The sequence below is a fragment of the Jaculus jaculus genome, chromosome 1 (assembly GCF_020740685.1).
Source record: "Jaculus jaculus isolate mJacJac1 chromosome 1, mJacJac1.mat.Y.cur, whole genome shotgun sequence".
NCBI classification, from domain to species: domain Eukaryota; kingdom Metazoa; phylum Chordata; class Mammalia; order Rodentia; family Dipodidae; genus Jaculus; species Jaculus jaculus.
Window position 1 is genome coordinate 51,176,910 of NC_059102.1, and position 22,885 is coordinate 51,199,794.

At 45.4% G+C, this 22,885-nt stretch overlaps 1 protein-coding gene across 1 annotated transcript in view; it reads left to right on the forward strand.

The window, feature by feature from the left end:
* The window catches only part of Gldc (glycine decarboxylase), a 112,003-nt gene that overhangs the window by 11,932 nt on the left and 77,186 nt on the right, over window positions 1–22,885 (forward strand). The window contains exon 3 of the mRNA XM_045144434.1: window positions 21,223–21,358. Coding sequence (XP_045000369.1) covers window positions 21,223–21,358 — 136 coding nt within the window. The remainder of the gene's footprint in view (window positions 1–21,222; window positions 21,359–22,885) is intronic.

Consider the following 22,885-nt stretch of genomic DNA (forward strand, 5'->3'; position numbering starts at 1 on the left):
CATTAATCTATTCTTCTACTTACATATATATAAAATACCATCCTATTTAGTACCCCCTCCCTTCCTTTCTCTTCCCTTTATATCTCTTTTGTAGCTTACTGGCCTTTTCTACTGAGTTTTCTTCCTGCTCACACAGAATTCCAATCATCTGTAGTTAGGATCCACACATGAGAGAGAACATGTGATGCTTGCCTTTAAGTTGTCACAGAATACAGTAATAGGATTCCTCCTGTTTTTTGCAGATCAGAGAACAGGACACTAACTGGGGAAATCACTGCAGAGTTGTGGTTTGTTATGTTGAATGCATAAGTCACTTACGCAAGGAAGCAGACACCAAGTCAGATATTAAACACACCGAAGTTTTTCTGAGGTGGGAGCAGGGCACAGCAGAGGAACCTTCAGACTTAACACAAATCTGACTCTGGTAGAAGAGGAGAGAGATGGAAGGAAGGTTGGATAGAAAGACTTTTTAGACTGAAACACAAATCTAAGAATGATTCAACCAGGCCAAGAGGGAGTCCTTGAACTAAAGCTGCCTGTCTGAGAAGTCTCCTGCCTCAGAAGAATGCCTCTTTATTAGTTCTTTGTGGCCATATTCAATGGTGGAGGCCTTAGGGCATCTTTTGGGAAGTGTGGTTTTAATGCAAATGTAGTGGTTTATCCAGAAGGGCAGTAGAAAGCTGTCAGTCAGCTTCCAGGCAGGGAGCTGTATATTGATGGAGATGTTACCAACTGAAGGACCAGATATAGAGGGTTCTGAAGGAAGGAAAAATCAAATGCTGCTTAAATAGAATTGCTCATGGGGCATGGGTTTGGAAAAGTTGGAGCAAGAGTTAGAAAGCAGAATACAGAACTCGAACGCAAGATGAGAATGATGTGGAAGACATAGAGGCTTTGGAATGGACTCATGGGAATGAGTGATATTTCCCAGGGATGGGGGAGAAAGCAGAAGCCAGCCTGCTGGGAAATAGAGCAAGAGGAGGGAGGGTGGCCTCAAGCAGTCTGAGATAGCACCATTGGGATCCGGAACCCATTTTCAGCTGGGCGTTGTGGGCTCAGGGTTGTAGTCTGGACTTTTCTCAGGTCCAAGAGAGAAGGACTTCCACATAGAGACCTGAGGGCCCTCTGGTGTGGGAGGAATTGGGAAGTGCCCTGTCTAATGTCCTCTCTGAGCATTTGGGGAAAGTGTCATCTCAGAAGAGTCAGTGTGTGTGTCTGGGTGGTGAGAGTAGAGGTCAACAGAGAATGGATGTTGCTGTTGGATGCCAAGGATTCCTAAGTTCTGTTAGGGTCAGGGGCTCCTCTCTGGTATCATTTAGTCATCTGGGAGCAAGAACAAGGTAATGTGATTGAGTTCAGCTGAGGTTGAAGATTAACCACACCAAAAGCTGAGATAGTCGAGGTCTGCTAGTCATTTCAGGTCAACTGGGTCCAGAGATAGGTGAGGCAGTCCCACCATGTGGATCCTAGAGACTCAGTGACTAGTTACCCTCAGGAGACTAGGAGCCTAAGCAACATGCCGATGCTGGGTGTCTGAGCTTTGGGACAAGTGTTGGCCCACTACAGTAGACCTGTGTCTGCATGTCCTCATCCCCCTGACCCAGAAGTGCAGCGTCTTGCTTTCATCTATGTGTTATATGATGAGTGAAGAAAAAAGGGGATTCATTGTCTGCTCAGGCTTGTTTTGTCTGTTAAACCCAGAAACCTTTTATAAAAATGGAAATTGAGAACTTTAGTAAGGATTCTCAGTTCTTGTTCAACTTCATGATTGATTAAACAACGAGGAACATCTTAAATGTTGGTAGACACTGTTATTTTACAGAATTTCTTAGGATGACCATTTCCATTTATAAATGTTTCCCTGAAGCCTTTGCTGTTAGGAACGCAGATGAACCAAATGTGAGGACAATTTGTATATTAACTTATGGATTCTGTGATGGCTGAGTTGTTAAGAATATTATGTTTGACCTTGGGTGACTTTTCACTGCAATACACCAATTCCATATTTTATGTATTATGTGCCTAGCAACTCACTATACCCCCTGTTTACAAAGAGATTACAGATTTTTATTTTATTTATTTATTTGTTTTGTTTTCCTGGAGGCAGGGTCTCACTGTAGCCCAAGCTGACCTGGAACTCACTTGATAGCCCCAGGCTGGTCTCAAATTCTCCTCAAATCTCTTTCTATGTCAGCTTCCTAAGTGCTGGTATTATCTGCATGTGCCTCCACACTAGGCTTAAACCAGATTGGTTTGCCTTTGATCCACAAAAACTGTCTTTCCCTCAAGCAGGGTACATTGTTTGAGTTACCCTTGTCTTGCTTTTGCTCAGCAGGATATCACAGTGGACCCACAGGGCAGGAGAGAGGGAAAACAAATATACCATGGCTTCTCCTTTCAAACTAAGCATCTGGCTCAAATAATAGGTCATCCGGTGTTCAGGATAGATATTATGAAATGCAGTGTTTCTCTATACATTTCCTTTAAACAACTCATACATTCAATGAGAGAGGTCATGGAGGGGGCCTTCCCCACAAAAGACCATGATGCAAGTCCAAACAACAAAACAACAGACATGGTGCATCCATCCTCTTTTACCCATTGTGGCTGCTCTTGTTCTTTTGGTTTTTTTTTTTTAATTTATTTTTATTTTATTATTATTTTTGCTCTAGTATTTGAATCTGGCTGTCTTTGGGTGAGCAGGACAAGCCTCAAGGACTGCTCTCATGTGTACAAAGAGAACAAAGAGCTCACTCTCTCTGTTAAGTGTACACAGAAAACAAGGAACCCTCTTTCTGTTACATGTACACAGAGAACAAGGAGCTCTCTTTCTCTGTGTTACATGTACACAGAGAACAAGGAGCTCTCTTTCTCTGTGTTATGTGTACACAGAACAAGGAGCTCTCTCTCTGTGTTACATGTACACAGAGAACAAGGAGCTCTCTCTCTCTGTTACATGTACACAGAGAACAAGGAGCTCTCTCTGTCACATGTACACAGAGAACAAGGAGCTCTCTCTCTCTTACATGTACACAGTGAACAAGGAGCTCTTTCTTTCTCTCTCTCTCATGTACAAAGAGAACTCTCATGTGCACATAGAGACCAAGGAGCCATTAGGAAGCACAGACAGGACATGCACCAGCTCCTTTGGGATGAAGGTATTCAGAGGAGGCATGAAGAACGCATCAGGGCGTTAAGTGGCTGGGTAAGAAGGCAGGAAGAACCTTGCAGGGTTAGGGTAGGGGAGTGAGTGGGAGTCTGAGGTGTCGTGCTCCTGCTCCCCGGCCACATCCTCACACACTCCTTCTGCCAAGTCTCTAAGGCCCTTCCATTTCAGGTTCCATTCTATATTAGGCAGAGCATATAGTTTGGTTTGGCTTCACGGAATGAGCAAATTCTGTTATTGAACTTTGGTTGTGAAACCGTCTGCTGTCCAGGAAGGAAACTTGACATCAGCAGGATATATGGCTGGGTAATTGGGCTGAAATCAGGTGGTTGTTGGGGGGAGAGGAGTTGGAGGGAGAGGAAAGAAAAGGCTGTAAATGATATAGGTGATGTGAAGAAAAGCTAATCATTTCAATGGAATTTGTATTCAGATTATGGCTTCTGAAAAACAATCAGCAGTTCTTAATGTACTACCATTCATTGTCATATCTTGACTGGTACCTGGTCCCCACCCTATGGTTTCCTGCACAGCTTTGAAACCAAGCTTTTCTTGTTGGCAAGAGAAATCTGCCAAGACAGTCTCTTGTCCTCACATTCTGGCCCTTTTTACCTTTCGGCCTCTGGCAGAGAAGAGCCTTTCTCCAGCTGTTGACATTGTCTTGTTTGATGCCTGGTGATTTTCGTAGGAATGCTTCCCGGGCTCTTGCCAAGGCCTGCAAGTGCAAGTGGGAGGGAGGCCTTGATGCTGCTGCTGCTGCTGTGACCCAGAAGCAGAGTGGCTGATGGGCTCTGCACCCAGCTACTTCCCCGGAATTACTGCCTTCTAGGCATGATGTCATAAGGATGTTGTATTAAAAATATAAATAGACAGACAACATGTCCAAAACTCTAAATCATAAGGGAAAACAAGACACCTGTTCCAACTCTAACTCATGAATCATCTTCAAGATTTTCTGCTCAATATAAGCATGTATGTATGTATGTATGTATGCATGCATGCATGTATGAATGTAGGTATTGCTGGAACTCACTTTGTAGCCCAGGCTGGACTTGAACTTGAATAATGATTCTCCTGGCTTAGCTTCCTGAATGCTAAAATTACTGGTACGTGCTGCCGCTACTGTCTTATACAAATTCTTTATTTCTTTTTAAAACATTTTTATTTATTTGTAAGCAGAGAGAAAGGTGGGGAGAGAATGGGCACACCAGAGCCTCTTGCAACTGCACAGGAACTCCAGATGTATGTGTAGGAAAAAACCCCCGCAGGGGGTCCCCACGCTCTGCCCGGATAAGGCGACACCCCAAATCACTCACTCACGAGAAGCGGTCTTGATGCAAACTGCAAGAGGATTTTATTCCAAGCGCGCTGGGGCCCACAGTCGTACACCGCACAGGGGTAGAGGACTGCAGAGCCCTGAATGCAGGAACAGGACAGTTTTTATAGGGTTTCTAACAAAGCCTGTGCCTTAGACCAATCATTTTCTAATATTAGGAGCCCCGCAGGGTGTTAGCCAGTCAGTTGGTGCCACCCCATAGTTTCTAAGCCAATTAGTTTGTGACCTTGGTGGTCAGCATTTGCGCAGGTCCTTGGGTGGGAGTAGCAGAGTGTGGTTCCAGTCTCCTATGACCTTGGAGGTCAGCACTTGTGCAATTCCTTAGGTGGGGGTAACAGAGTATGGTATCAGCCTCCTATGACCTTGGTGGTCTGAGGCAGGCTGCTACAGCCTATGGTGCGAGTTACTAAGGCTTACAGTGTAGGCTACTAAGGCTTACAGTGTGGGCTATTAAGGCTTATGGTGCAGGCTATTTACAGAAACCAAATAAGTGGTTCACTTCATTACTCATTTCCCATCCTTGAGGGCTATCTCATGCCCTTTTACCTAGTTTTATATTAGGAGTGGGCTCTGATACAATGAGAAGAGGGATTCTTTACTTGCTTCCAACAGAGAGTAAAGCCTGGAGTTTGAGGTATGCAGGGAGCCCGCTTAAGCTCCCCTTGGAGCGTGATAGTATTTCTGAGCTTCTGAATTCTTGGGCCTTTCATTTCCCACTTTTTCTCTTGTCAATAGTTCTAATCCTAGAACTTAGAAAGACTAGACATAATCTTCCTCTCTGCTGCCTTGAAGGCCCTTATATTGTTGTCTAAGTACCATGATCTGGACCGCACTCACTTGTTCTCTAACAAAAGTAAAAATCTTATTAAGTATGTAAGGCCCAACTGAAAGCATCAGGAGCAAAACCATTAGGGGTCCCATCAGGGTGGAAAGCAGAGTAGTTATCCAGGAGGACTTGTTAAACCATCCCTCAAACCATCCTTGGTTAGTTTCCCTCTCCCTTTGACGCTTTTTTAGTCTTTCCCTGAGCTTGCTCATGGAGTCTCTGATCGCTCCTGAGTGATCTACATAAAAGTAATATTTTTTTTTTTTTTAACGCTGCACATAATCCGCCTTCTTTTAGGAACAGTAAGTCTAATCCCCTCCAGTTTTGTAAGACCACTTCAGATAAGGAGGTCAGGGACTCCTCTAGATTACTAACAGATTTCTCTAAAGCTTGGAGATCCTCATTTATGACAGCATGTAGTTCATCAAGCCCTCTTTCTAATTGTTGTGGTCCCGTGACCAGGGCTGTGGTCCCCGTCCCCACATTGGCAGCTATCCCTAAGCCAAGTATGAAAGCTAGGGTAAGGGTTACAGGCTCCCTTTTGGATCGGGTGGGATGGTAGTCATATTCATCGATGACTACTTCCTCAGGATGGTAGTAAACCCGGGGGACAAGCTGGACCATAATATAGAAATTTTTGGATGGGTTAAAAACTGAAGTAGAAACACAGGGAGTCAGCCCAGTATCATATGCCCACCACCTGTTATACCCTGGCACTGGATATTGGTTGTCTGAAGTCTGACTATAGGTCAGAGTAACATTACAAAGGTGTTGGTGGGATGGGGGGGCCTTTCCTATACATGCCCCCCTTCCTGAGACCTCGGGGAGAGTCAACTTGTTTTTGGTCCCCCATGAACACCGGCGATCATGTTCTTTAGTTATATTAAACTCTCCCATACTCGCCATCCCCTCATAGTAGGGTGGTCCTGAGGATAAACAAAGCCAGCAGGCAGAGGTAATGTTGGGGTTGGTGGCGTTTATGGCGAGGAAGGCCCCTTGGATTAGGCTAAAGAGCCTCTGTCCTGTCCCATGTGGGGCTTCCGAGAGTGGGCTAGTCAAAGGGGTTCTAGCAGTTATTATGTGATGGGTTTTAGTTGCCACTGTGGGTGGGAGCTTGGGTAATGTCATTTTAGGGGGTCCCTGTTTTACTAGAACTTTATTAGGTCTTACTGGTCTTGGGGTGGGAGGCTTTATCTTAAGTTGTATAGTAAAGGTTAGGCCCGTATCCCATCCTGTCATATAAAACCTGAGTCCCCAAGTTTTTTCTTTTATCCAGTCTCTGGACTCTCGACCTTGGGGGGTGAAAGAGATGCTGAGAGGAACTGCTTTTTTTCCCATATAATCCTTCCTGCATAGTAATCAGGTCCCAGGAGGAAGCTGGGTGCCAGTAGGTATTACCTGTAGTTTCATAACCCCAATGTTTACAGTAGAACTCTTTTGTCCCTCCATAACTTCGTTTAGAAGTTCGGGGGCAGACATAAAATGGGGTATGCTGCATCTTACGTTGGGCTGGCCCAGAGCTGCACCCCGGTTGTCTGCCATATATTGACCTTGGGAGATGACCCCTTGTGTGAGTGCCTGCTTTGTCACATGAGAGTGGACTTCTCTAGAGACCTCCTCTGGGGTGAGCTCTGGGATATCCCAAAATTTTATCCCGGCTACCAGGGCACAGATGTCTGGGGTCAGGACAGGCCATTAAGTCCAGGGGGGCGCTTCCCTAGTTGTAGTCCATATTATATCCCCCGTTTGAGAAAGCACTTGCTAAGTCAACTTTTGGGGGGCATGGGGATTGGAGGCATCACCTAGCTGGAGAAGCCTGAGTTTAAGGGGATTGTCTGTCCTCTCGGCTTGTCATTTGGGGCCCGGTGGCGGAGCAGGCTTGACGTGAGATGTATGGATCCAGGCGGGTATTCCTTCAACTTTTATGGCCATTGGAGTAGTCAGTAGGACGAGGTAGGGGCCCTTCCACCGAGTCTCAAGGTTTCCTGCGCGGTGACGTCTGACAAAGACCAAATCTCCCACCTGGAAGCGATGTGGGACCTGTAAGTCTCCTTCTCCTGAGTAAGCCTCCCGGAGTCGCTTCCACGCTCGTTGTCTCACCCACTCGAGCGCCTTGAGCCTAGAGAACAGAGGCTGGGAAAGTGGCACATCAGGACTATGTATAGAGGTTATTTCTACCAGTGGAGGAGGCCCCCTGTATAGCAATTCATAGGGGGTCAGTCCAAATTGTCCAGGTGTGTTTCTAACCCTAAAGAGCACAAAGGGTAGGAGAGCTATCCAATCATTAGCGCCAGTCTCTGCGGTCAATTTGGTGAGGGTCTCTTTAATGGTTCTATTTATCCTTTCTACCTGTCCTGAGCTTTGGGGTCTGTATGCACAATGTAATTTCTAATCAATCCCCAATACTTTGGTCAGTCCCTGACTTACCTGGGCAACAAAGGCTGGACCGTTGTCTGATCCTATTACCTTGGGTATCCCAAATCTTGGGAAAATTTCTTCCAGTATTTTCTTAGCCATCACGGTTGAGGTTTTTTTTTTTCTTGGTAGGATAAGCCTCTACCCATCCTGAAAAAGTGTCTACAAAAACTAGTAAATACTTATTATCATACTTAGCCGGTTTTACCTCGGTGAAGTCCACTTCCCAGTGAGCACCTGGGCTGTCTCCCCTTAGCCTCTTCCCAGGAGGCATTCTTGAGGGATTAGTATTGACCATCTGGCAAGGTACACAATGCTTGACTACTAAGCCAGCTATCTCTGGCAACCTCAGAATATGGTAAGGAGATGTCTGTAGCAGTTTTTGTAGATGTTTGGCTCCCAGATGGGTTAGGCGGTGTATTTGTTGAACGTACTGTAGTCCCTTTGCTTGAGGTAGAATCTCTTTTCCCTCTGAGGTAAAACAGGCCCCCTCTGGAGTTTCAGAGAACTGGCCCAACTTTCTGACTTCTTGCCAGTCACTTGGGGTATATCGTTGCTCACTTTTTTGGTTCTTTGGTTTTTCAATTATGGGCAGAAGGTTGACCCCCTGGGCAGCCTGCTTGGCCGCTTGGTCAGCCATCTGTTTTTCTTTTGAGATAAAATCTTTGGCTTTTTGGTGGCCAGGGCAATGCATAATGGCCAGTCTTTTGGGTAGATGTAGGGCTTCTAGCAAACTTAGAATTTTTTCTTTGTTTTTAATTTCTTTCCCTGCTGAGGTAAGTAGCCCTCTCTGTTTGTAGATGGCCCCGTGTATGTGTGCAGTAGCAAAAGCATACCTGCTGTCCGTGTAGATGTTCATAGACTTTCCTTCAGCTAGTCATAAGGCCTGTGTGAGGGCCATGAGCTCAGCTTTTTGTGCTGAAGTTCCTTCTGGCAGACTGCTGGCCCAGACTGTTTGTGTTCCGTCTACTATCGCCGCCCCAGCCATCCTCTTACCTTCTATAATGTAATTGTTTCCATCTGTGAACCAGGTTAATGTTCCTCTGGTCAGTGGGACATCTGTAAGATTCTTTCGGATCCCAGTTTCCTCAATCAGCAGTTGATGACAGTCATGAGTCACTGTCTCATCAGTTTCTTCAGGCAGAAGGGTAGCGGGGTTGAGGATGGCAGGAGAGGCAAACGTTATCCTGTCGGTGAGGAGCAGGCTCTACCGGGGATGAGTATAATCGATACTCATCATCTAGCTGGAGGGTCAACACGGTGATGGGTCGACCTCCAGCAGACACTTCTGGTTTTTCTGATTTGAAAGAAATTTGAACACCCATCTTGGTTAATAAGTCCCTTCCGAGGAGGGGCGCTGGACATTCAGGAATGACTAAGAATGAGTGGGTTACCCGTCCCACTCCCAGGTCAACGGTTCTTCGGGTAGTCCATGAATATTGCCGTTGTCCAGTAGCACCCAGAACCCAGGATTTTTTATCTTTTAGCCCTCCCATTGGTTCCAAAAGCACTGAATGTTCAGCGCCAGTGTCCACGAGAAATCTGACTGGCTTCCCCTCCACCTTCAGAGTTACCCTGGGCTCGGGGAGGGGCTCCGAGCCCTGTCCTCCCTAGATTTCATCTTCTCCAAGGGTTAGGACCCTAGGTCTTTTGCTGTTCTTCTTAGGGCAGTCTCTTGCCCAGTGTCCTTTCTCCTTGCAATAGGCACATTGATCTCTATCAAGTTGGGTCCTGTTGCCCAGGTTCCCTATCTGCCTAGGGCCTGTTCTAAACTTGTGAAAATTTCTCTTCCTTTTTCCTTTCTCTCTACCACTGTGGCCAGGATCCTGGTCAGATTTTTCTTTTGTCGTCTATTGCGCCTATCCTTTCTTTTTTCTCTTTCTCATGTCTCTCTTTACGTTCTTCTCTCTCTCTCTTTCTCTCCTTTGCTCCTTTTTCTCTTCTGTCTCCCTTTTGTAATATACCTTTTCTGCCTCTTTTACTAAATCACGTAGCTCAACTTCCTGTAATCCCTCCAATCTCTAAAGTTTCCTTCTGATATCAGGAGTTGACTGTCCTATGAAAGCTAATGTTACTGAGCCTTTTTGAATCTCAGAGGTGGGGTCAAAGGGTGTGAACCTCCTAAATGCTTTCATGAGCCTCTCAAGAAACATTGAGGGAGACTCCGTTGGCCCCTGCATCACCTCTCTTACCTTGGCCAAATTGGTGGGCCTTCTGGAGGCACCTCGGAGACCCGCCACCAGAGCCTGGCGATAGATTTTTAAGCTCTCCCTACCTTCAGCCGTATTGTGGTCCCAAACAGGGCGAGTCAGAGGGAACCCCATGTCTATCTCATGCTGCAGCTGCGTGGGCCACCCGTTGGCCCCAGGGACATTTTTTTGGCCTCTATTAAAATTTTCTCTCATTCCTCGGTTGTGAAGAGAGTCTGCAACAGCTGTTGGCAATTATCCCAGGTGGGCTGATGAGAAAACATAAGAGATTCTATCAGCCTCGTGAAGCGTTGGGGTTCCTCTGAAAAAAAGGGGGATGGTTAGCTTTCCAGTTATAAAGATCTGCAGAGGAAAAAGGCCAATATTGGAGGGGTTGTAGTTGGCCCCCCGGCATGGGAGGATCTGCCTCGTGTAGCGGCAGTGTTACAATTCCATTTGCTCCCTCTGGGGTAGCATCTCTCCGGCTCTGCGTCCTTGCAGTTGGCCCTCCCATTTCTAGGAGCTCGGGAGGGGCAGGCTGAGTCTCCGGCTAAGCCCGGACAAGCTTGGGGGCGGAGGCTCTGGGAGGAAGGGGGGCGGAGGCTTGGGAAGGGTGGAGGGCGGAGTTTCAGGAGGGGCAAGGGGCGGAGCAGTCACGCCGGAGCATGGAGCTTCGGGAGGGGCGAGAGGCAGAGGTATGGGAGGGGCAAGAGGCGGAGGTGTGGGAAGGGTGGAGGGCGGAACTTCGGGAGGGGCGAGGGGCGGAGCAGTCACGCCAGAGCGTGGAGCTTCGGGAGGGGCGAGAGGCCCTCTCTCAGCTCCCGGGACTAGATAAGGGCGGGGAGGGGCAGGCTGAGTCTCCGGCCAAGCCAGATGAGGTTCCTCGATCTCAGGGTAGATGCGAGGGGGAGGAGAGGGTTTTTTTTCATTTTGCATTCTCAAGACTCAGGACTCTGGAGCTTGAGTTCCTGGGTTTATTCAGCCACGGCCTGACCCACGGCAGGGGGTTGTCCATCAAATCCTTCCAGGTGAGGATATAAGCCTCTTGGTTGGGACAGGAGCCTGGTCCATTCTGAAAAATAATATCTTTAACAGCCAGAATAGTCTCAGAATTAAAGGTTCCTTCTGATGGCCATCCGACCTCATAAGTTGGCCACTCAGAGGCACAAAGCATTTGTCAGGGTCTCCTTCTAACCTCAACTGACAAATTATGGGCCCTAGATTTAACTTCAGTCCAATGGTCAAGAGTCAAGCTAAGGGGCGTCGTCATCGTCTGTCCCATCTTAGAACTACAGACAAAGACACAAAGAACAACAACAACAACACACACAACTGAGACCAACAAATCCAGATACCAGCGACCCGTCCACATCTTCCACAAGCAGGCAAAAGAATTGGACGGCCGCAAAGGAGAAGCTTCTGCTCTAACAACAGAACTCTGTCTTCTCACCGACAGTTTAGGAGACCACCAGGCGTCCCTGGCTCTCCTCACCTCCCAGGGCGTCCCCCAGGGTGGCAGCCTGTGATCCTCCTAGCACGTCTGCTGATCACGGTCCTCTGGTCCTTCACGGCCCTAGAGGACGGCTGCAAATCAAACCAAGCCAAAAGCGCGCATCCCAGAAACCAGATACTCAGAACACAAACACCGGCCGGCACACACTCACTCCAGAAGGGGCCCCCTTACCTCCAAGTCGGTTCTCGGGTGTGTGTGGGGGCCTTCACATCCCGGGCGAGCCCCCAATGTAGGAAAAAACCCCCGCAGGGGGTCCCCACGCTCTGCCCGGATAAGGCGACACCCCAAATCACTCACTCACGAGAAGCGGTCTTGATGCAAACTGCAAGAGGATTTTATTCCAAGCGCGCTGGGGCCCACAGTCGTACACCGCACAGGGGTAGAGGACTGCAGAGCCCTGAATGCAGGAACAGGACAGTTTTTATAGGGTTTCTAACAAAGCCTGTGCCTTAGACCAATCATTTTCTAATATTAGGAGCCCCGCAGGGTGTTAGCCAGTCAGTTGGTGCCACCCCATAGTTTCTAAGCCAATTAGTTTGTGACCTTGGTGGTCAGCATTTGCGCAGGTCCTTGGGTGGGAGTAGCAGAGTGTGGTTCCAGTCTCCTATGACCTTGGAGGTCAGCACTTGTGCAATTCCTTAGGTGGGGGTAACAGAGTATGGTATCAGCCTCCTATGACCTTGGTGGTCTGAGGCAGGCTGCTACAGCCTATGGTGCGAGTTACTAAGGCTTACAGTGTAGGCTACTAAGGCTTACAGTGTGGGCTATTAAGGCTTATGGTGCAGGCTATTTACAGAAACCAAATAAGTGGTTCACTTCATTACTCATTTCCCATCCTTGAGGGCTATCTCATGCCCTTTTACCTAGTTTTATATTAGGAGTGGGCCCTGATACAATGAGAAGAGGGATTCTTTACTTGCTTCCAACAGAGAGTAAAGCCTGGAGTTTGAGGTATGCAGGGAGCCCGCTTAAGCTCCCCTTGGAGCGTGATAGTATTTCTGAGCTTCTGAATTCTTGGGCCTTTCATATGCACCACCTTGTGCATCTGGCTTTCCATGGGTCTTAAGGAATCAAACCTGGACCATCAGGTTTTTTAAGCAAGTGACTTTTTAACCACTGAACAATCTCACCAGCCCTCCCTTTTTTTTGGCGGGGGGGCTAAAGGTAGGGTCTCACTCTAGCCCGGGCTGATCTGGAATTCATTATGTAGTCTCAGGCTGGCCTTGAACTCACAGAGATCATCCTACCTCAGTCTCCTGAGTGCTGGAGTTAAAAACATGTGCCACTACACCTGGCTTTTTTGTTGTCAGTTTTTTTGAGACAGTGTCACTCATTCTAGCTCCGGCTAATGTGGAAGTCATTGTGTAGCCTAGGCTGGCTTTGAACTAGCAGTGATCCTCCTATCTCAGCCTCCAGATTGCTGGGATTAAAGGCATGTGAATTACTTTTTTATTTTTCTGGGAGATTACTTAACAATATAAATGATAAGGAACTGGGATATAGTTCAGTTGTAGGATGCTTGCTTAGGATGCACAAAGCCATGAGTTAGATCCCTAACACTGGAAAGAAAAAACAGCAAAATATGAGCATCGTATAGCACCAGTCATAGCAGTTTAATAATTGTATAAATGTAATAATTTGAAAGGGGAGAGGGAGAGGGAAAGAGAGAGGGAAAATTGTGTGTGTGTGTGTGTGTGTGTGTGTGTGTGTGTGTGTGTGTTGGCATGCCAGAGCCTTTTGCTGCTACAAACTTCAGACTTATCTACCACATTGTGCGTCTGGTTTTATGTGTGTACTGGGGAATCAAACCTAGGCCACCAGGCTTTGCAAGCAAGCACCTTAACCTTAACCTAACCGCTGAGCCATCTCTCTACCCCAGCATTGCAGTTGTAATTGTTACAAAAGCAAAATCAAAGCATGGATATATTTTCCCATACAATTAAGCTCCTCCTCCCACCCCAAGTAGGGATATGTTTGGGGTATTGTCTCAAGTTTGGGAATGTGTGTGTGTGTGTGTGTGTGTGTGTGTGTGTGTGTGTGTCTGTGTAGGTGTAGCAGGAATCTGGACTCATAACCTCCCTGTCCATTTCAAGAGTATTTTTCTAGTTCTTGTGCAAGTTCACATGTAGGAAAAATCTAAACCTAGCCCTAGCAGTGCATCAAGTATGTAAAACCAACATTGACTTATTCCTGTAGAAAGCCATTTATTTAGTGCAGTGGTAGTTGTAAAGCTGATGGTTTTTTTTTTTTTTTTTTAAATCAGGTAAGCATGCATTAGCCATTTCTCTTTATTTGATGTTTGTTCCTTCCCATGTTACTATGTATGTGTATATAGTAGCATACCCTTCAGATATACTATGAGGACACTACAGAACAGAGAAAATAGGATGCTAGAGATCAGTGGTCAGAGTACAACTCCTTCACTCTGGCTTTTTTTTTTTTCAGTCCTGGGTATTGAACCCAGGACTGTGTGCATGCTGGGCAAGCACCTGGCCACTGAGCTATATCCAGCCTCCTTTGGGGGGGAGGGGTGCTTATTTTGAGTCAGGGTCTCAGTACATTGCCCAGTCTGGCCCCAAACTCACTTTGTTGCCCAGGTAGTCCTTGAACTTGGGATCCTACTGCCTTAGCCTCCTCAGTATAAAGCTGATGTTTTAGGCTCAAGGGGCAAAAGGTTTGCTAGTAGAAAGGCTCTTTTGTATATAGAATTACACTAGGAGGAAGGAGGCATTTTTGTGAATTCAGAGTGCACCGGGAGTCCTCACCTGCAGCTTCTCAGGAAGCCGAGCCCAGAGGGCACTGGACTCTGTTCTGGTACATTAGGACCAGGGGCTTACGCAATGCCCCGAGGCACAGGAACAAACAAGGTCAGAAGCAGGTGTTTGTTCCACAAGAGAAGTTTACTGCTTAGGTTCCAAAGGATTGCCCAGGCTTGCTAAAGGGCAGCATTTGACAATGAGTTTGTCTCCAAATGGGGTTCTTTTATGTCTTTTGAGACAGGGCCTCAAGCTCACTGTGTAGCTCAGGCTGGCCTTGAATCAAGGCTGCCATACTACCTCCATCTCTTGGGTGTTCAGAACCAGCATAAGCCACCATACCTGGCAACCAAGTTGGTTCTTAGCAATGGCTCCTTCCCCATTCTATCTTATTCCCTTCTGGTTAGTTTTAATATAGTACACATTCAAGAAGGTAATTATATGAAATAGATCTGTGCCCAAGAGCACACTGTTCATGTTAAGTTGGAAGGAAAAGTGTGAGGAGTATTCACTGCCCTGAGGTGCACCCTGGACTTGACTTATCTTATCTTATTTTAAATCTTATCTTATGTTCCTCTTCCCTGAGCTCTCTGGGGTTTGAAAGACCCAGTCCCCTCTTTACTAAGTGAAGGACAAAGGCTACTACTTTGCTGTTTTCCCTAGAAAAAGTTATTTCCCCAGGGATAGTGGTGCATACTCTGTTCTTAGGTTGGAATTTTATTTATATTTGGTCATGTCCCAAAACAGTTTCACCTGGTCTCAGCAGGTAGATTTTGGACTATGGTCTTACCTTTCTTCTCCCATTTTCTTTCTATCAATTTGCTATCCTGGCATTATTTATGACAGTAACTAACTGAGCTCCTAGATACACTGGGTTCTCTCTTCCATATATCTGCCCAAAGTAAAATCTTGTGAGTGGGCCTGACAGTTGATAACCAGTGAGCCAACATTTGAAACTATTGTTTACCAATCTTTGTGTGCCTGGGGAGTGAGTGTGTGCTTGCTTGCTTGCCTGCCTCCTTCCTTCCTTCCTTCTTTTTCTTTCTTTCTTTCTTTCTTTCTTTCTTTCTTTCTTTCTTTCTTTCTTTCTTTCTTTCTTTCGCTGTCTTTCTTTCTTTCTTTTCTTTCGCTGTCTTTCTTTCTTTCTTTCTTTCTTTCTTTCTTTCTTTCTCTCTCTCTCTCTCTCCCTTCTTTCTTTCTTTCTTTTTAAAATTAAAATTTCTTAGTTCTTATTTATTTATTTACATGTGTGCACGCATGCATACCAGGATCTGTTGCCACTGCAAACAAATCCTGTTTGGCTTTACATGAGTTGAACCCCAAACCAGCAGGTTATACAAACACCACGTTTAACCACTGAGTCATCTCTATGAGTCATCCCAAGAATGCTTTTTCTTATGTGTAGGTGGGGAAGCCTGAGGGCTTAGATTTTTATCATCATAAGAAACTGGTTAATTCTGTGCTCATCAAGTCCTATAATGTCCTGGTTTCTAGTTGGGGAGTCATGATAATCAATGGATGAGTGAATGGGAAAGGCTTCTCACATCAGTCATCACATTAGGAAGCATTACCAGGTACTTAGGCTACTTAACTTTCCCTCCCCTCCCCTCCCTTCCCCTCCTTTCCCTTCCCTTCCCTTCTTTTCTTTTTTTCTTATGCTGGGGATCCAAACCAGAGCTGTGTGTATCAGTGGCTAAGCACTCTACCACTGACCTACATTCTCAGCACTTGTTTATTCATTTATTTTGGGACAGTCTCATTCTGTAGCCCAAGCTGGCGTCAAGTTCAAAATCTTCCTGGCTCTGCCTCCTAAGTGCTGGGACATAAAGCCACACCACACCTAGTTTACCGTACTTATTTTTTGCTTTTCCAGGTAGGGTCTCACTTTAGCCCAGGCTGACCTGGAATTTACTCTGTAGTTTCAGGGCGGCCTTGAACTCATGGCAATCTTCCTACCTTGGCCTTCCAAGTATTGAAATTAAAGTTGTGCACCACTATGTCCAGCCCAATATTTTTAAACTTTTATTGGCAACCTCCACATACAGAAAATATACCATGATCATAACTCATCCCCCCCCCCCGTGCCCCTTCCCACTTTCCCCTGGTCCACTAAATCCCTTATTTCCAACTAGTCCCTGTTCTGTTTTGATGCCAACATTTCCCCCCTCCTATTACCAGCCACTGTGTGGTCATGAGTGCTACAGCCACCTTGTGTGTGAAACACAGTATTGTAAAGCACTCCTCCCCTTCCTTTAGCTCTTGCAGTCTCTCCACCACCTGTTCTGCAATGGCCCCTGAGCTTTGGAGGATATGATAAAGATGTCTCACTTAGTGCTGAACACTCCACTGTCTCTTCTCAGTAAAGTTTACCATACTTTTTTTAAAAAATATTTAACTATTTGCAAGGAGAGAGAGAGAATGAGATAAGTATCGGTGGGACAGGGCCTCCTGCCACCGCGTACCAATTCTTGATGGACTTGGCTTTACATGGGTGCTGGGGAATCACACCTAGGCTGTTAGGCTTTACATGGGTGCTGGGAAATCACACCTAGGCTGTTAGGCTTTACATGGGTGCTGGGGAATCACACCTAGGCTGTTAGGCTTTGCAAGCAAGCATTTTGGCAGCAGAGCCATCTCTCCAGACCTGCCATACTATTGAGGGCTCAAGTGTCTATTATTTTGGTGCATAGGGGACAGCTTATTCTTTTGTCTCCCTTTGTTCTCAGCAGAAAGTGAAAGCTAGTATAAAGACAAGGCTACAGGGAGTTCTAATGGGAGAAAATACATTTTGGCCCTAAGCTGGGTAGGTGCAAAATCACTACGAACTTGATAAACGGCTTTTTTTTTTTTTTGTAAGGACTACAGTCTATGTCTCACTTTGGATTTTCTTTCTTTTTTTTTTTTTTTTTTTGCGCTTCTGGGTTTTATCTGGGATATTTTGTTATTCATTAGGTTAATTGGCTTAAAATGTTCAGGTGTTTTTTTTTTTATTTTCTCAAGTTAATACAATTTAAGTGGATACTTAGGAGAAGTTGATTTGTATGTGGAGACGACTGCAGTAAGGCAGACTCTTTCAGGGCCTTCCCAGCTGGCCCATTGTGTTGTCATTCCTCTTTTGAGGAAATAAGGAAAGATGGGCTTGGGTGATAATGGACCACAGATGGCCCCTGAGCTTCAGATTCTCCTGGCTCCCCTCCCTGCCTCTCCCCCCGACACTGTCATAGACTCATTGGGATCACAGTCACGTGCTCCACCTTGCATCTGGCAAATATCTTACATGGACTCTGAGGAACTGAATCCAGACCAGGCAGCTTTTGCAAGCAAGTGCCTTTAACTTCTGAACTATCTCCCCACCTCCACAGTTCCGTCTCATGACACCAGACATTAGATTGAGGGTAACCCCAATCCAGTATGATCACATTTTAATTTAATTTTTATCAGTAATGTCTGAGTTTCCAAGCAAGTTTATATTCACAGCTACCAAGGATCGGAATTTTATCATGTCATTTGGGGGGAACCAGTTCAATTTGCAATACTTTTTTTGTTGTTGTTTGTTCTTCAAGGTTAGGTTTTGCCCTAGCCTAGACTGATCTGGAATATGTAGTCTTGGGCTGGCCTCGAACTCATGGTAATCCTTCTACCTCTGCCTCCCAAATGCTGGGATTAAAGGTATGTCCCACCATGTCCGGCTACAACACTCTTTTTATCCATGTCCCCATGTCCCTCCTGGACTCTTGTGGTGAATTCTGATCATGTCTCCCTATGTCCTAGGTTTCACCTTTGTGAATTCTCCATACCATCAGTAGAATAATCTTCCTGTGAATCATATCCTCCTGTGTGAACAAACCTTATGGTTTCAAGAGCCTAGAGTCTTGATTTGACAAATCCCTCACAGACTGCTCTCACTCGAGAGTGAACCTTTTATTGTGGTGTTACATTGTGGAGCAGGGCCCTGTCCATCTTGCCCAGGATCTTAATTAAAGCTGCCCTGGGCTGCCAGGCACTGCTAATTAATCTTCCTTCCTGCTGCACTTCCGAATCATTTTGTTCCTGACTGTTTGGAAGTGATTGGATTTCTTGCATGGTTCTTTCTGTGCATGTTGTCCTTGCCTTTCTCCTCAGAGGTTTTTTTTTTTTTTTTTGTACTTTTATTTATTTCCTTAACTTGCTTGGAAATAGTGAGATAGACTTTCTTACGGCAGTTGGAATATTTTTACTTATGAATATGAAGCTGATACTTAACAATACTGCCTTCTCTTTATCCACTGTGGTGAAGTGACAGATTGCTTGTGAATTTATTTCCTGTGCGTGTGTGTGTGAGAGAGAAAGAGAGATACAGTAGAGGGTAAAAATAATTTCATTGACAACAAGGAAGTATTGATATACCAGGCATGGTAGCACATATGTGTAATCCCAGTGCTTAGAGATGGCAACAAGAAGATCAGAAATTCACAACCTGTCTTGGCTGCATGGCAAGTTCAGAACCAGTCTAGGCTGCCTAAAACCCTGTCTCAAAAAAAAAAGTATCCATGAACACCATATTGAGATTGAGGTCAGAATGGTTCAAGCTTTTGCAGAGCATTTTTTAGATGGCTTGTTTGTTGTCTTGGATTTTTCTCTGATATAGCAAAATCAACTGGTTTCAAGGTATAAGTGACCAAGGCCCTAATAAGATCTTCAAAGACCCAGACATTTGCCTACATAGTTAAATTGTAGTGGCATGGTTTGTCACTACATAGAGAGACAGAGAAAGAGCCATAAAATGTAATTTCTATCTAAAAAGTACCCCAAGGGGCTGGAGTGATGGCTTAGTGGTTAAGGCACTTGCCTGCAAAGCCTAAAGACCCAGATTTGACTCCCTAGAACCCAAGCAAGCCAGATGCACAGGTGGCCCATTTGCACAAGGTAGCAATTGCATCTGGAGTTTGATTGCGGTGGCTAAAGGCCCTGGTGCACCAATTCTCTCCCACGCTGTCTCATAAAAAATTAAATTAAGGGTCGGAGAGATGGCTTAGCGGTTAAGTGCTTGCCTGTGAAGCCAAAGGACCCTGGGGTTCGAGGCTCGATTCCCCAGGACCCACGTTAGCCAGATGCACAAGGGGGCTCATGCATCTGGAGTTCGTTTGCAGTGGTTGGAGGCCCTGGCATGCCCATTCTCTCTCTCTATCTGCCTCTTTCTCTCTCTGTCGCTCTCAAACAAATAATAAATTTTTTTAAATTAAATTAAAGCACCCAAGAGCTTACATGCAGCAGGTCTCACACTTACCCAATAGGTTAAAGTGTGTAATCTGGAGTTAGACTGGATTAGTGACCCAGGAAAGTTTGAGTCCCAATTTCTGAGTCTGTACCAAAAGCATTTGGTATAATTTCTGGCAGAATTAGTGCTCAGTCAATGCTGGACGCTATTACTACATTTTTTTAAATGTGAAAAACCCCAAACAGAGTCTCTGGATCTGAGAACTTTGTTTTTAATATTTATATGAAATATATGAAATTTAATATTTATATGAAAGAGTGGGGCATGCGTGTGTCACAGACGCATGTGGAGCTCAGAGGACAACCTTGGGTGTTGCTTCTCACCTTCACCCTGCTTAAGGCAGGACCTCTCATTCACCATGACGTCCACCATGATAGCTATGCCACCAGTTCCTGGGTCTTCCTTCTCATCATAGGAGCACTGGCACTGTGCTACAGCATCTGCCTTTACATGGGCTCCGGGGGTCTGAACTCAGGTATCCACACACAGAACGTGCTTTCTACTGAGCAGTCTTCCCAGCCCTGCATCCAGTGATTTTATAATTCTTTATTAATTAAGTGCCTTAATGGGATATGGGATACTGGTTGCAAATACATTTGAGTCTTTCATTACCTTTTTTTTTTTTTTTTTTTTTTTTTTTTTTTTGGTGAGAAGACAAAAACGTTTATTTAGAGGAAATAGAACAGAAAAGAAAAGGGGACAGAAAAACCTGGGATGAGGCAAGTGCTAAAATTAGGTAATTCTGGCAAGGAGAGAGCCAAAAAACAAGAGTAAAAAATATATATATATGGCCAGGAGTGGTGGCACACTCCTTTAATCCCAGCACTCAGGAGGCAGAAGGTAGGAGGATCGCCATGAGTTCAAGGCCACCCTGAGATGACAGAGTGAATTCCAGGTCAGCCTGGACCAGAGTGAGACCTACCTCAAAAAACCAAATATATGTGTGTGTGTGTGTGTATATATATATATATATATGTACGTATGGATGTATGAGGTTGGGGAGATGGCTTAGTAGTTACCAGTATTTGCTTGTCAAGAATGCCAGTCCCGGCTAAATTCTCCAGTACCTACATAAAGCCAGAAGTAAAAAATGTTGCATAATTCTGGAATTCTGTGCAGTGGCAAGAGGTCCTAGTATGCCCTCTCACCATGCAAATAAATTCAAAAAAATAAAAAATAATATGAGGCAACTGGAGAGATAGCTAGATGGTTAGGAACACTTCCTGTGAAAGCACCAGGGCGTCAGGAGGCCTTAGAGACATTCAAGAGTTTGATTCCAGGACACACATAAACAGCAGCCCCTGTGGAGAGCAAAGACCTGGAGCATCACAGGGGCTTGTGAGAAAATGGCAAGCTCCAGGATCTGTAAGAGACTAGCTCAAATAAGAACGAAAGAAGAGCAGTGGAGCGGGACACCCTATGTTTCCCTCTGGCCACCACAGGGGAGGGCACCTCATCATAGGCTTTGCCACGTGGGCTCATGCATGTGTGTACCTCCTACACATCACACACACCACATTACACACACAAGCACATACATGCATACAGAATGAGGGGCCAATCTTGAGAAATTTGGTGCTATTTGGGGATTTTTTCCCCCCCAGGTTTCCACATTACAGAACTTAGTGGGTTGGATGATTGATTACATTTTCCATAAAGCTATTCTTCTAAAATGAATATTCAAAAACTTGAGGCTTTTAAGCTATAATTAGAACTCCCTTCTGGGACATTTTCTCTCTGTAACATGTCTCTTTTTCCCACACCTAGGTGAAAATGAAATCCTTGCAAATCTGCGTGCCATTTCAAGCAAAAACCAGGTCTGGAGATCATATATTGGCATGGGTTATTATAACTGCTCAGTGCCACAGGCCATTCTGCGGAACTTACTGGAGAATCCAGGATGGTAATGTATCCTCTAGTTCAAGAAGAGTAAGGAATACTTGAATCTTTGTGTCGCAGAGCCTGTGTGCAGACATCTATCCCCCATAGCTCTTTAAACACTAGGAACCCACCTGGCTTCTCTAGTTGGGAAATTTCATGCTTAAGAATTAGGAAAATAGATTCTTCCACTTTTATTTCCATAAAATCTAGAAGTGTAATTATGGGTCTGTTGATCTGTTACTCCCTCCAAGCTGAATTTCTACCCCACCCATGGGCAATTTGCCAAACCTTCAAGTAGGCAGAGCCTTGATTTCATTCCTCTTTGGAGCCTTAAGGCTGCTTCTGAGCTCCCTCAATGAGTCACTTTGCAGGATGGGGAGGAATCTGTGCTTTGCCCTTTATCAGGATTTTAAGGTGACAGATAATCATGTCCCTCTTCCCCTCTATATTTCTGAAAACAGAGATAATAGTGTCAGATGAATGGAGGTCATGATGTCAGCTTTATTACTAGCACTTTATTGAGAAAGTGGATACTCATAGTCTATGGATAGATCAGCTTTCCTGAAGAGATAGGAAAAGGGCCTGAGTTCTGTGTGCTCTGATCTCAGTCAGATAAGTGACCTCTACTCCTTCAGAGCTGTGTGTGTGGACATGTCTGTCCCCTGTGTACCCTGTCCCTCACTATTGAACACAGCAGAGCAATTCTGCATTTGGGGACGATTCCCTGCTGCTTGGTTGTTGGTTGTTTTCCTTGCTGTGTAAAAAAGAGCCAAATAGAGGATCACACCCCATTTCTAACAAGATGATACCTGGGATGTCTCCTGACAGGCAGGGGCTATGGCTGCAGCCGTGACTGAGGGAAGGTTGGGCCGTTTGTTTCTTTGGTCCACTGGGAACCATTGTCTCACCACAGAGGAGGAAGGAAAGCGCTTGCTTTCTCTCTGCTTGGGTTGATGGCGTGTTGTATGCCTGAATATCTTAACTGAACCTTTATTTCAAATGATACCGTAGTCTCAGAAGGAAAGTGTCTTATTTAGGAACATAGGTACACACTTATTTCCAACAGAAGAGCAAAACTAACAGGGGAGAGGGGTGACCCCTAGTTGTTTTGTTTCCCCAGTTTATGTAAAAAGTAACTTCAGTTTCTAGTTGGACCATTGTGATATGAGAGTAAGCCATTTCTTCTGCATCTTATGGCCAGATGCAGGGCTTATCCTGAAGGTTCAGCTATATAAAAGTTAACATTGGTAAAGGAAGGTAGGCTTCCCTAAATGGAAATTCCTAGAATTGCCTCGCCAGATTTAAAAAATAACACGACTTTATGCTCCCAAGCAGCCAACCTGAAAATGTCCATTTTCTGAAAGTGCAGATGTCATCTTCCCAGATGAGGGTCCTTCATCCTAGATGCAGCAGTGATCAGTGCCCCATCTTCATGAGAGCCAGATCTGGGCATGTTCACGCCTGCCTTCCGTTGGGAGCTTTTACTTTCAGTATGCTCCACTCTGTTACTAAGAGAACAGAATTTCTGCGTTGAAAGTGGTGAATGTTG